This window comes from Struthio camelus, chromosome 14, assembly GCF_040807025.1.
Source record: "Struthio camelus isolate bStrCam1 chromosome 14, bStrCam1.hap1, whole genome shotgun sequence".
Taxonomy (NCBI): Eukaryota; Metazoa; Chordata; class Aves; order Struthioniformes; family Struthionidae; genus Struthio; species Struthio camelus.
In genome coordinates, this window is record NC_090955.1 from 10,785,135 (window position 1) to 10,799,159 (window position 14,025).

Genomic DNA, 14,025 nt, shown 5'->3' on the forward strand with positions numbered 1-14,025 from the left:
ACCCCAAATAGATCGCCCCAGCCACACAGTTTAGCTCTTGAACTCTGGCATTAAATTTGAGGGTAAGCAGTAAATAATTAAAGTGCTGGGGGCAGGCAGGCTTGCAGCCTTCCTTATTGACAACTTGGCCCCGCTCTCATAAATGGCCCCGTAGGAGCCAGTTGCTGGGCTGAGGCTGAGAGGCCTCAGGGATCTCCACTGCAGCCGTGGAGGGCAGGAAGCTCTCAGCAGTGCTGATAAATTGATGCTTCTGACCTTTTAAAGCCCAGCTCTGCTGCAGGAGCGGCAAGTGGAAGCAAGAACGTGCTTGGGATCTCGCTGTAAAAAACAGGGTCTAAATCAGTTGCCGACCCTGTGCTGGCATCGCATGTGGTGTAGAAATCCCCTCTCCGTGGCCTTGGACCTCAGCAGCTCCCTGCTGCAGCTCGTCACCCTGCCTCTGGCTAACGAACTCCCGCAAAACTCCACGTCCTCACCAAGAAACGAGGTAAGAACAAGCGTTGGACGTGGGGTGGAGGCGGGATGGAGGGGACCTTCAGTGCCCACGAGTCCCTCCCTCGCACATTCCGACTTGCGTGTCGGTTAACACAGTCTCCTGGCGATCCCCTTGGCGGTGCCTAAACCAGCTCTGCTTCAGGGGAGATGCTCTGAAAGCCATTTCTGACAACAGGCAATTTGTAATCTAAGTTCCTACTCCAGCACTTTTTTTTTTTTGAGGTATATTTTTTTTTTTAGGAAAAGAGCTTTTGGCTTGCGCTAGCTAACGTGGCTAGATAGCAAGGCAGGCAACGAAAATTGTAATTCGCACCTTGCTTGCACATCAGGCTAGTCCCTTGGCTTTAGTCTGATGGCCCACCTTAATGCGGTAGTCTGCCTTATCTCCCCTGGCACAAATCTCATGAGACAAATTACCTATTTCAGCAAATCCAGCCACAGCTCTTGTGCTGGGACCTTCCAGGTGGAGACGGTGCGTTGCTGAGCTCCCGCTGTCCTCTCCCATCTCCCGCTGAATGACTGAGCTTGTGAATCAACAGACCAAAAACTCTCCAAATGGCATGGGATGCCTCACTGCTTCTCACATGCTTCTGCTGGAGCTGCAAGCTGGGCAGGCCAGGAGGAACCGGCATGCCGGGCAAATGCTGGCAGGTCAGAGTTTCCATCACCCAAATCTCACCTGCTCTGCAGATGGGCTGCTGCTAATGTGAGACTTCTCCTTGTTAGCTCTAATGCGCTCTGCTCCTCTGTTATCTCAGGCTTTGCTTCCTTGCTTTGACTGTTAAAGGGGACTTCTGCGTTATGGTTTTGTTGCATCTGGATCTGTGCAGCGTTTTTCAGGTTGTGCAGTTCCCTGCACACCTTTGGTTTGTGTTGGATGTGCCCTCGGTGTAATCATTACTCATGTGAAAGCCTGGGGGGAGTTTGCTGTGAGCTGCCAGCCTTGCAGCAGGGTCCTGGCTGCTGCGGGCTCCAGAGATGCTGCAAAGCCGGGGTGAGCGCGGGGGGGTGAGGAGGGACAGCCTTGCACCGGTATCCGACTTAATCACCCAGCACTGCTGCTGAAAAGTAGCACAGATCACAGTTATAATACAGCCCACAGCCCCTGGAGTCCGGGTGCATTAGAGTCTAAAGAGAGAGAGACGCTCCCTAATGGACACCCGCGGGGTTTTTGAGCATCGGTGCATCTTTTTCTGATTGTCTGCTGTGGAGCCCGTGTTTCGAGGAGCGCTGGGCTCGCTGCTGTAAGCCGCCACCGGCTCGTGCAAACTTCCTTGATTGTATCTGCGCCCATCGCTCGCTGCTTACAAGATGAAATGGAAGGCAGCAGTGGCGATGAAGATTAAATGAGCAGCGAGCGGAGCCTGAGCTGAATTTTGGGAGGGTAATTAGTGGCGCCAGTGCTTCTGAGGAGAGTAAAGGGGGTTTTGCTTTCTTCTATTATCTGCGTGGCACGGGGGGAATGCCTGGCAACTCCCTCCTGATCCTTCTCTAATTAAAAGGTTTTCCTGAGTAAGGATGGGAACGTACGCAGAAGCGATAAATTAAACCCTGTAAGTTCCTCGCTCTGTGCCCGTGCTGCCGCAGTCAATAGATTCTGCCCCTCGCCGCGAGGCCGGCGAGAGGCTGCTCCTTTCCTGTTGCAGCCGAGGAGGCCGGCCGCGGTTCGCGCTTCCTCCTGAGGCCTCCCCGTGCGTCGCTCACGGGGTGGCTGGGGACGAGCGGGGGGGAGAGCGGGGGGCGCCTGGCAGGCGCAAGGGAAGGAGCAGGAGAAAGCTTGCTCCCCGCTGACCCCCTCAGCGCCGGCCACGTGGCTCACGCGCTCAGGCAGGGCACAACAAATAGGCAAAATGCTTCAGGTTGAGCATCAGGGATTTTTCTGAAGTTTTCTCGGAAACATTTTTGAGTGTTTTTTTGTTAAGGTTCATCTAAATGAAACGGAGGAGGAGGGCTATTTTCCTGCAGAATTGAATCATTTTATTTAAAATGTAGTTGTAAGTGAGATAACACTTAAAAATAAAATTAAAACCTGTCCCCCCCACCCCCCCCCACCCCAAATACTAAAAGAATGTCAAAATGGATTTTTTTTTTTTTTAGGTCTAATAATCCAGCTTCTGGACCTGACCAAAGCATCCTGATGGTTCAATAGCATTTCAAAATACTTGGGTGCATCCAAATTTGCATGTTTCAGGGAAAAAGTTTTTTTCCAAAAAATACAATAAGCTCTCTGTAGTCATCACTGCCTGGGCTGTCTTTGCAGTACGAGGGAGGGTTTGTTCCTACATCTCCTGATAGATTTTTCCTTTAATAAGTAAAACTCATGCATAGCATGAGTAAAACTCATGCACTTGCACCAAAAAGCACACGCCCTATTGAATTTTCTGAGATAAGTATTTTAAATCCAGCTTTCCCCAAAGCTCCAGACATGCATTATTTACAGCTTAGAATAATAATGTTACAAGCTGTATTATATTAAAATTGTTCCATAAAATATTACGATTATCATTTTTTGTAGCTTGACTTAAGGTGCACAATTTATATAAAACAATATGAATTATTTTCTGTTACAAAAATTATTCAGTGTGGGCTCTGTGTATTGCAGTTATTAATCTTTCTATTTAAATGCAAATTTTTCCTTTCAACTGAAAGCTAAAGATACTTTTTATACAACTAATAAAACACAACTCTGATCTCCTGATCCCTCATCAGGGAGATGCCTTTTTCAGTTATGTTTAGGATGTCTCCGCCAGAACATGGTGTTCCTTTACAACAAGGATGCTCTCTTCATATATATATATAGAGAGAGAGAGAGAGAGAAAGAGAGAGAGAGTATATTATTCTTGGTAAAAATGAAATATTCATTTGTACAGCAAGATGTTACTTGGGCAATCCTTAGTTGCTTTGTTTTTGTAAGAGGAGGAATGTAGATCTAAAAAGAGCAGTGGCCTTTTTGTGGCCATATGCCTTGCCTGAAAAATATGAGGGTAATTTATCCTTAGAAAAACCTACTCTGACACCAAGTAGGTTTGCTGCCAGGTGAAACCTGAACTCAAGATCACTTTGAGCAGGTTGCTGCCAGCTCAGACAGGGATGGGTAGAGCAGTCAGGCCGAACGGTCAGAGCTGCTTCGTCCAGTCTTAAATCAGTGATTGAAGAAATGTCAGGCCTCCTGTAAAGCAAAGTATTTGTGCTGCTAAGAAACTGCAGAAGGCTTCATGGCAGCCCCAAAATACCATATCACCAGGTATCCAAGTGACATGGGAGCGGTTTGGTCTGTTAGGCAGAGGTGCTGGAACCTCCTCCCTCCCTCCCTCCAGCTCGTTATGGCTTTGGGCTCTAGGAAAAAGAGAGCTAAGTGTTATTAAAAGCGAGCAATGGAGACCAGCGGTGGTGGCATCTGTAAGGGCCTATCCTCTGATGAGAGGGCAGGTCTCTGCTCTGCCATTTCCCTCCATTTGGCCAGAGCAGCTTGGACTACCAGCATGGGGCCATGGGCAAGAGTGAGAGGCTTTTGGCTGGGCTGTCCACCTAAATTGCTGCTCTTCTCGTCTCTGGTAGGATGGTGGAAGTTGCCCGGTTGGACTACAGTGAGACTTCCAGTATCCCGTCCATGGGAGTCAGCCCCAGCTGGTGTTTTTGCAGGTCTCCTCTGTATGTACAAAATGCAACATTGCTCAGGGAGAGAGTTAACTCTTAGCTATCAGACAGGTTGCATCCTGAAGCAGAAACCATAATGGTTTATGCCATTTCAGGCTAATTTCTGCCAACTCCTGTTCTGATAAGTGCTACTCTTACCCTGAGCAGCTCCGAGGACTATATCTGTAATCAGGTTTACAGCGTCCAACTTCTAGTTACTGTGTTAGCAAAGGAGATTGAAAACCGTGTGGTACCTCCATTTGCAGCCTTGCCTAAAAGCAGACCTTCCATTCCACCGTGAGAAATGCCATGTCCTGCTGGCACAAAGTTTTCTGATTTTCTCCCAGGTGTCACATGCAGACCAGTGGAGCATGTTGTCCTCTACTTGCTGGCCGCCGCTGTGTCTCCCTTGTTCGTTTTGGTCCAACTAACCCCAGGCGGGAAGCCAGCTGCTTCAGCCAGGGGAAATGCAGGTAAGTGAAAAGGCTGAAGCAGGGAGCAGTGCTATAATTAACTGGCCGTATTAGGCATTTTACAATTCTGACACCTCACAAGACTGGAAGTTTAATGAGAATGGAGAGAGGCTCAAAAGCAATCCATTTTCCTGGTAAAGATTGTAATGAAGGTGTGAAATGATGCACAGCTAACTAAACTTGTCTGTAATAGCCTCTCTGTTATAATGTAGTGTTCTGACAGACTTTAGAAAAAACAATACAGTGCACATACATATATATATATATATATATATATTCCTTTCCTTACAGTGCTAATGTAAAACAAAGTTTGGCCTCATGTGGATGTGCCATGTGTAGGTCAGGTGCCAAAGTGTGTGAAGAACTCATCTATGAAACAAAATACTTATTTGCCATGTGAAAAGCAGGACGACAACAGAAACACTGTAGAAACATGCCCCGGAAAGGAAGCTCACGTGGAGCCGTGGGTGCCAAAGCCAGAGCCAGCTCTGAAATGGCACCAAGTAGCGCTCTGCTGGCCGTGGACCCAGGGCAGCCCATTCGCCGCATCTGTCATAGAAAGCGGATGAATTCCCTGCAGATCTGCCAAGGGAAGGCAGGGAATTAGCATAAAGGCATTTGCTCAGTGTTTGCTTCGGAAGATGCTGTGTCTCTGGTTATTAATTTATAATTCAGCAGTAGCAGCTGTAAACAGAGTGTACCTTGCACAGTGAAACCCTGTAGTCTGTCACTGCGATTGCAGCTCTCTGCTCTCATTTGCAAGTAATGCGTCAGATGAGGGTGGGCGCAAAGGCAACTGGAGCAGCATGGCCCACGCTATCTGGCGCGTGGTGGCACTTGGGAGTGGGCAGCCCCCGACGATGTTTTTGGAAGTGGCTACTTTCCTATGGGATCTTGTTTCCCCTGCTGTCATTGTCACGGGATTTTATCTTCCAGGTGCACTCGCAGCTGCTTGGAAGCTGCGTGCATCTATTTAGCCACCTGCCCCGTAGGAGGCCGGCAGCCGAGCAGAGCAGTCCCGCGGCTGAACGGGAAGCTGAAGGCAGGCGTGCCCCTGTGTGCTCGGAGGTCAACAATTTCTCATCCTATATCTTAAATAAATCAGTCTGGTTTATGGCAGACACATAAGCATAGGAGAGTTTCTGTTCTGGGCAGCTCTTGTTCCAGTTTGATCTAGCAGAGAACTTGTCCTGGCTAAGCTGAATTGCCTTTTCCTTTTGTGTGTATATAATTTGTATGCCTAGTATAAATATCAAGCACATACATCAAGAATAAAAATGGATATAAACACATTGTTAATTGCAATTGGTATGTAAGTACCCGAGCCCATAAATTCCCACTCCTGTAATTAATTTGACTCTCAGAAGCAGTCTGCTCGACTTCTCGGGACTACCTGCATGTGTGTGGCTGAGCTTTCGCGTAGCTGCTTGCAGGATGGAGCCTTCCTTCCTAAACTACATGCGTTTTACATGCGGCATATGGTGAAGGCCCATAAAGTATGATTGTGAGCATTAAAGTTTCTGCTCTCCTGCAGGGAGCATCACATCCTGAGGGGTTACTCCACTCACTAACATCAAGATCCTATAGGAAAGAAGCTTCTTTTATAGATCTCAGCCATATTATTTACGGTAAATAGCACTTATATTTCCATGCAATGTGTTTGTATTCTAGAGTTTTGTTTTCAGTTGGGCTCAAATTTGCTTTTCTTTAGCACATAATGGGAGTTGGAACAATACAGTTTTGGCAAAATATATGGGAAGGTTACATAAATACTACACAAGCTTCCTATATGCTCTGCATGTCTTTTCTAGTATATTTAAATGGTATAGCTACGCAGTTAAAGCACACCTATTAATACAAGTTAATACAAAGACACAATTATTTTATGGGAGCACTTAAGTTACTTTTTTGTAAAGAGAACAGGAGGATCCCCTGAGACACTGCAGTACAAATAAAGGATAGAAACTCAATTAGTGAAAGCACAGAAACGAAAAGTGAGACATGAATAATGTAAAGTAGAGTATAATTCAGTAGGTATATTAGTTTGTGTAACGTAATGTTTCTTATACATTAAATGGCTGGACTGAAGGATGAATTAGCCTCTTTTCCTGTGGCAGTTCCCTAAACTGGGCTTGTCAGAATTTCTCTGCAGTATTCTGACTTGAGACAGTGCAAAGTCGATTCCTTAATCCTAAATTGATGGAGGTGTCACTTTGATATTTCCATTTACTTTTTTTCATTACAAGAAGAGCAGAAACTGTCCAGAATTATTTTTTTCATTTTATGTTCCTCTGAGGCTCCAGAAACAACCAGTGAATTTTTTTTTTTGTTTATATTATTTTAAACTATTGTTTTCCAAGTGAGGCTGTATAGAAGCAGGAGCCTCAACAGTTAGTCAGAAAGTAAAGAAATAAATAATCGGATTTCCAGAAATAAACCCGATCCCTACCCTTTTTTTCTTAGAAGCCAGCAGCATGTTTCCAGCAAGGGGAGACCGCGTAACAAAATGCTGCCCTCTGGCCCGTGCCTGCAGATCGCTTTGGTACGCGACTTCTGAAGCCCTTTCTGCCGTTACTAGAACAAAGCAGTGGTTTCCTCTCTCATCTCCTGCGAGAGCCGCGGGGCCGGCCAGGCCGTTCGCGCCGCGTGTGATAGAGAGGGGGTTTGCACGGCGGTCTGAGACTTGGGGGTCTGCTTTCACGCAGCTTCCAGTGCTTTAATCCTGCTGGTGAGGCAGTTCTCCCCAGGGGCAGCCGAGTGTCCGTGTTGGCCAGCGGTTTCGTAGGGAATACGTCTCTGTAAAACTCCGGTGAGTAGTCCTTGGGGCAGTGGTTGCTAAGAAAATACGAAATTATTGACGTGTATGTCCTTTCCATCAAAAGCATTTCCCAATTAGTTGGTTCAGAGTGATTAGCGCTGGTAACCTGCTGTCAATCACTGCTCCTATTTATTTATAGAAGGCTTGGTGATTAAACTGCTTTGAAATAAAGGCAAAAATGAATATTTTGCAAATGAAATTATTCTTCATGAGCTAAAAAGAAAACCAAGAAGAATCCTGCCCCTGGCAAGAGCAGGGCATGTACAGGAACCTTCCCAGGACAGAGCTGGAGTAGTCAGCACAGCTCCGTGGCTGGGAGTGTGGGGGGCAGCGTAATTCAATTAAACTCAGTGGAGTTTGGCTATAATCTCCACCTAGGCAGCTGCCACTGTAGAAAGCAAAAAAGTATTTTCAGAACAAAGGCTGTTGTCATAAAGCATTTTGAAAAAACGTGTGAATGTGTCCTCTTCTGAAACAGCGGTTTATTTCTTAAGTACAATTAACTACAATTAACATTACGTTCTTATATGGAATTGGAAATTGCAATTCCTTTGATCCCCTAACTAATTATTATATTGTTAAATATTTCAGAGCTTGAGTCGCTACTTTTTTTTTTTTTTTTCTGTCACCGAAAAATTACAGCACTTTGCCCCTGCTGCAAAGATGCTGCGAGTCGGGGTTTGGAATGGGCTTGTTTTTATTAGGGTTGGTAAATAATTTTAGCCTTTTTATCAGCATTTTGCCGATGTTGTCACTGGGTTTGCAGGCACAAGAACACAGCCCTATTCTCTTTTTGAACAATGGCTACATTGGGTCCCTGTATGGGCAAACCCAGAAAACATTCTTGGAGCTTCCTTTCAAAATATTATTTACTGTCTGTCTGAAGACAGCACACAGAAGTAAAGCAATAGAAACAGCGTTGCTTCATTTAACAGTGTGAGATCCTCACAATGTATTTCAGTTTATATTATTCCAGAGATAAGAATCTTTAAATACTGAAGGAGCTTACAGGGTACAAGCATTGTATTGACGTTTTTCTATGCTATCATAACCACGGATTCATCTGCTTGTCCTTATGTTAGCAATTTAATTTTAATCCACGGCAATAACGAAAAAGTGCATTACTGGGGAAGAACAAACCCTTCATAGCCCACATTCCTGATATTTTTAGGGAATTGAAATGCGTTTTCTGTTGACAATAACAGACTATCTTTAGGTCTTCCATGGACATCTACGAATAACAAAAATAGGTTTGCTAATGTATTGTCAGCCAGAGGGAAGGAAATACTGTTTGTAACACTTTTTTTCAGGAGCAGATCTGGAACCCTCTGTCTGTGCTCTGTAGCGCCTTTATTCTGCGAGTTCGCACGAGAAACTCAAACCTCCATCCAGCGTGGGAAAGCACTTCTTCATGTGCTCAACTTCAGCTGGGTGAGAGCTGGTGAAGTACTTCCAGAGCCCGTGTGCATGGGTGAGAGGGCAGAGCCCCAGCGGCTGAGCTGCCCTCCCGGCTCGGGGCTTAGCTGGATGAGGCTGCCGGTCCCTGTTACCAAGTGGTCAAGCCGGGCACTGGCACAGGAAACCTCCCCTGGCGGCACAAGGAGAGATTTGAACTGACAACAGTGAGAATCCCTTTGGATGTGGAAAACCATCCATTTGCCTTGCACAGTACAGCTACGGTTAACCACTGCTAATTGCAACAGCTACCAGAGCAATCATTCGGAGCCAGACCGCTTCAGGTATTGAGTGAAGGTTTTGTGCTTTTATGGAGTGTTTCTGGAGGACTCTGAGGATAATAGCATGACATATTTTGCTCTCCTGTTTTTTCTTTCCTACACACCTGTTATGTGTATTATGAAAGCTCCAGGTAACCAGGTTCTCAATGGAGGCAGCTTCTTGCCCCCACCAGGCTCCAGCTACAAGCCTGGTGTGTGTCCACCTTGGTAACGTGGTGGCCTGGCCAGGCTGAGCACCGAGACGTCCTGCTGATGCCCTGCCTGGGCAGGGGATGTCCAGCCCGCGTGACTGCAGAGCATGGTATGGTGTAGGCAGCAAAAGAGTAGGCAGAGAAGGTGGGTTGGGACATATGTGTCAAACTGGGCTCCTTGCCCTTGCTCTTGCAGGAGATCTGGCTTCTCACAACAACGTAGGTGTGAACGCTGTGTGATATTGGGTCCTCTTCAACTTTGGGTCTCTTCCAAGGCACAGATACGCAGGCCAGAGGGTCTTCAGTTGAGGGGCTTCGTTGTCACAACACAATTGTAGCCATGGACTTGCTCAAAATCGGGAAAAACCCAAAATCTGAAGATGTACAGAGCAGAGAGCCAACTTGAGTTAAGAGTGTTATAAAAGGAGAATATTTTGAATTCCATTTTTTTTTATGATTTCATCTTTATACATATCGTATAAATCCTCCAAAATGGAGCACAGTGCGATATTTCTTTCCTCTGGTTTACTTTTTTCTCAACTCTTGCAAAGAATTTTCTATCACAATTTTGAGGTTTATTAAAAAAAATCCTATGGGAAATGAGTACCATTCTTTATTAAACTACATAGGATATGTTCCTAAGAGTCTCTCACACTCCTCCCACACACAGCTTCCTACATGTGAGATAAATTAAGAATGTCACTATCTTTGATGCCAGAAGTATTTCCATCTTCCACTGCAAATATGCAGTGATGCATCTAGAATAGCACTGTCAAGGGAAGAAATCTTCACATGAACAAAATTTAGCTGTCTGTGTTCCTGTTCTACGTGCACTTAAGCATTTATCCACAGTGGATATTTACTTCTGTGAGATCATGCCAGGTGCAGGTAAAAGGAGGAAGAAAACTCTTCTTTCTTCATATCTAAAGCTGTTCTGAGGGTATTTCTGTGCTTTGCGGGAAGCGTGGCTCATCTGCTCGAGCACAGAGATATCTCCGTGTATATTGGGCCTTCCCATGAGTTGTATCAACCCTGCTATGGTCTTGCAAAACAGTAGAAGGGGTTGATTGAAGGGCTTTGCGCTTGCTAGTAGCACGGAGGTTGCTGAGGAATCTGGGTGACCCTTGCTGGCATGCAGGGCATTGTCTGCGCCTCGTTTTGCAGAGCCAAAGGGCAGACATCAGCGCTGGGTTTGTGCTTGCGCTTCTCCCTTGCGGCCAGTCATGCCAAAATATGCGCATGTAATAGCTTTCCCTTTTCCTAATGCCTCTTACTAGAATGTTGTTTAAAAATAATGTGTTTTCCTGCCATTAAAAACACTAGGTACAAGTGGAGAACTGGATAGAAATGCATTGCTTAATAATTAAAACAGAAATTCAAATTTCAGGGAGTGCAGTCAGTCTCACAGAGTACCTGATCTGGTGTCCAGTGTGCAGTACAGTAGCAAGAAATGCACCCACAGCACCACTCCTCCATGGGAAGGTACAAATTAGAAATTTCAAGGACTGTTGAACACTGTGAATTTCCACTGTGGATCAGCACAAAGTTATTTGGCACAGGAAGTTCTGTAACTGTGTTACATTGGGAAGCTTCATATTGTGCAATGGCCCTAAAACTCATCCTCCCCCCTTTAACATTTGGAGAGCCAGTGTTAAGACATATTTAATATAAAGCAGATAGATAGGATACTAGCTGACTGGAGTGTTGTTTTTTTTTTTTGTCTCTTGTTGCCTTTTCATTATTCATCTTAGGATCATCTCCTTTGCAATTTATATTCAGCATAAATAATAATTAAACCAGGAGACAGAGATGTTACAGTGTAAACGTGAAGAAAAATTCCCTGAAAAATTCCCTGTCCCTGATGGGGAACAAAGTTACAAAGGTAGCCAGGACACGAAGAGTCTTCTCTAGTCTAAGGAAATGTGGTCCTTTGCTAATGCCTGCTGGAGAGAAGGAAAGCATTAACATGCAAACGCTGCTCTTAAGTGCCCAGAATGTAGTGATTAAAGCACTCTTGCTGTGTGATCTTAGGCCTCTTACCCTTTCTATTCGTTAATTAATTTCCTCTATCATTTATGTATTAATAAAAACAAATTACCTGCTTCATGGGAGGTGAGAGGTTTTATTCATTTCTGTTTGCAAACAGCTTTGAGATCCAAGGAAGGAAGGAAGATGTTACAGAAATGTGAAGCCTGTATGTAGTGCATAAATGATATATGACAAGGTTTTATTTCTTGGCAGTGTGATAATTTGGCCTTGAAGTAAGTCTTTTTCCTTTTCTGCGTCTAAATTTCTTTTTCTGACATTGTCAAACAAGGTGCAGCCTTTTACTCTAATGTGATACGTAAATGAGTGAGTTTATGAACGCATCTGTTTGGGGTGCCTTTGTTTCAGCCTCCTTTCTTAAGCAAGCGTCTATGGGTGACTCAGTGCCTATGGAGCCTTCTACCAACAGGTCATGAGTTTGAAACTAGTGCTGGGATTCAAAATTGCTTCCGTGTCCCACCTTTATGAGATTACCATGGATTCATCTCCTGGAATCAAACTCTGCTCTCCACTATTACCAACAGGCTAGAAGCTGCAGTTATCCTGCGTGGGACAGAGGTGTGCAGATGGGAAGTTCTCAGGTAGAAAAGTAGAGTCGGTTGTTCTCTACTGTCACAATTTATGCCTTGCACTAAATTTACATTTTTTAATGTCTTTGTGTGAAAATGGGCTCATTAATTAACTTGCATTAAAAGTCACATGGGGAGTTCCGTGTATGTTGTGAGCTATGCAGCAGCATTCACCCTTTCCACATATGCTCTCCCCTCTAAAAGATAAGCCAACTGAAAAGAGAGGGATAAAAAGAGTTGAATGAAGAACATATTTTACTGGTGAGCTGTTGGGCATGGGTAGAGACACGCACCTTCCGAATACATAAGCACTTGACCGAGATCTTGCAGTCTAGCAAACCGACACATGGTAGTGCTGGCTGGAGGCTGCGTGTATGTTGTCTGCAGCTTTGTCAGTAGAGTTCAGTAAAGGCTGATACGCAGCCATAAAAGGCAAGAAACGTGCTATCAGTGGGTGTTCTTGATGTCTTTTCTCATGGTGAGTAATGCAAACAAACATGACATACCTTACTACCTGTGCAAACCAGTCCCAGGGCAGAATCAGCTGGCATCTCTTCTCTGGCAATATCTAATAGTAATGTCTAATTCCAGATTTTCAAAGCTGTTCCCCTTAAGGTTATCCTGTGATATGGAGCGTGTTTGTGAAGGCTGCACCTCAGAAGCAGCATGGTGCATTTCAGTATTCTGCTAATTTCCTTGTTCTGGGTTCCCCTTGGAGTTTCTCAGCAAGCACTAAGGATGTGTCATCCTTTGAGTCATCTCTTAAAAGCAGTTTTCCTCCATGAAAGTTGTTTTGTTTTTTGACTCTGAGTACACAGAATGGTGCGTTTCACAGTCCTTTCACACAGATTTTTGCAAGGGAAGGGGATTGGGAAGGAGAAGAACAGAGCTGCCTTTGGGGCCTTGTGTGTCTTCACACCTTGCCTATGTCCTTTCTTTTTTATCAGCAATTCTCGCAATTTGAGCCCTTTCCCCAGCTGGGCTTCTCTTGTTTGTGACAGGGATTTGTAGAAACTATCTATGCTCTTGCAGACAGGTCTCAAAGAAAGCTATGTGGGGAACAGACCAACGGGGAGTTTCAATTGCTCTTAGATGTTTGTAATTCCAAATGTCTATTTATCTTCTTTTAATCCCTCCTTGGAGGACACCTCTCACCCCCATCTGCTGTCTTGGGTCAACACTCGGGTGTCTTACTCCCTTTCCCTTTTTGGATGCTCTGGGCTTAGATTTCTGTTGTGCTTCTCAGCTAGGTTCATCCTAGGGCAGAAACTGGTGGAGGGCAGCTGTCTGCCTACCAGCTCTGCCCCTCCTCGCTGCCTGAGAGTGGCCCCAGCCCTCCCCTCGTGGCCTCCTCTTGCTTTTGGGGAACATTTTCATGCTGAAGTGTGGCCTCTCCACAGCTGGTGTTGAACCCTTTTGGTTGCTCCTGCTGATGCATAACACAGCTGCCCCGTGGCAGTGCTGTGCTCTTGGAGCCGTGTCCCAGGGCAGTGCAAAGTGGTGGGCTCTAGTTACCCAGCCGTTCAGAGCCAATGTCTGATTAACGGCTCATGTAAAGACCTCCTGCTGAGGAGGCCATTCATGCTGTTCCAGAAATTTTGAGCTAATTGCACAAAAGGTGAAGCTCCAGTACAACAACAATTGATTCGGCCTCAGGCTCTACACAGCGGAGAACAGTTCATGAAAACTGAGGACTCGGCATGTGATTGCAGACCCTTAATCCAGCTAAAATACCATGGTGCCTGACCTCATTAGAAAAAAGCCACAAAACACATCTCATTGGATTGTTTCTTGCTGTGTCCTGCAAAATACTGGGAGCTTGGCCAACCAGCCAGATATGTCTCCCTCCTGTAGAGTGCCGTGTTTTCTTCTCTGCCTTGGAAACACTCATAGACCCAGAATGAACTCCTATAAACTCATGGGGAGGACAACTTATGGCTTACACTGTAATTAATACATTGAAGTAATATGCTTGGAGAATATATAGAGGTAATATGCTTGCAGCCATAGTGATTAAAGCTGATACAGGGCTTGTAGGGTGAGGAAGTAAGGCAAACAGGC

The 14,025-nt window shown here is 45.3% G+C and overlaps 1 protein-coding gene across 1 annotated transcript in view; it reads left to right on the forward strand.

Moving 5' to 3' along the window:
• LOC104144696 (uncharacterized) overlaps positions 1 to 11,893 on the forward strand; it is a 136,503-nt gene extending 124,610 nt beyond the window's left edge. The window contains exons 12-16 of the mRNA XM_068906904.1: positions 265 to 487; positions 922 to 1,146; positions 4,479 to 4,604; positions 7,068 to 7,146; positions 8,733 to 11,893. Coding sequence (XP_068763005.1) covers positions 1,011 to 1,146; positions 4,479 to 4,604; positions 7,068 to 7,146; positions 8,733 to 9,039 — 648 coding nt within the window. The 5' untranslated portion in view covers positions 265 to 487; positions 922 to 1,010 and the 3' untranslated portion in view covers positions 9,040 to 11,893. The remainder of the gene's footprint in view (positions 1 to 264; positions 488 to 921; positions 1,147 to 4,478; positions 4,605 to 7,067; positions 7,147 to 8,732) is intronic.
• The last annotated feature ends 2,132 nt before the right edge of the window (positions 11,894 to 14,025 follow it).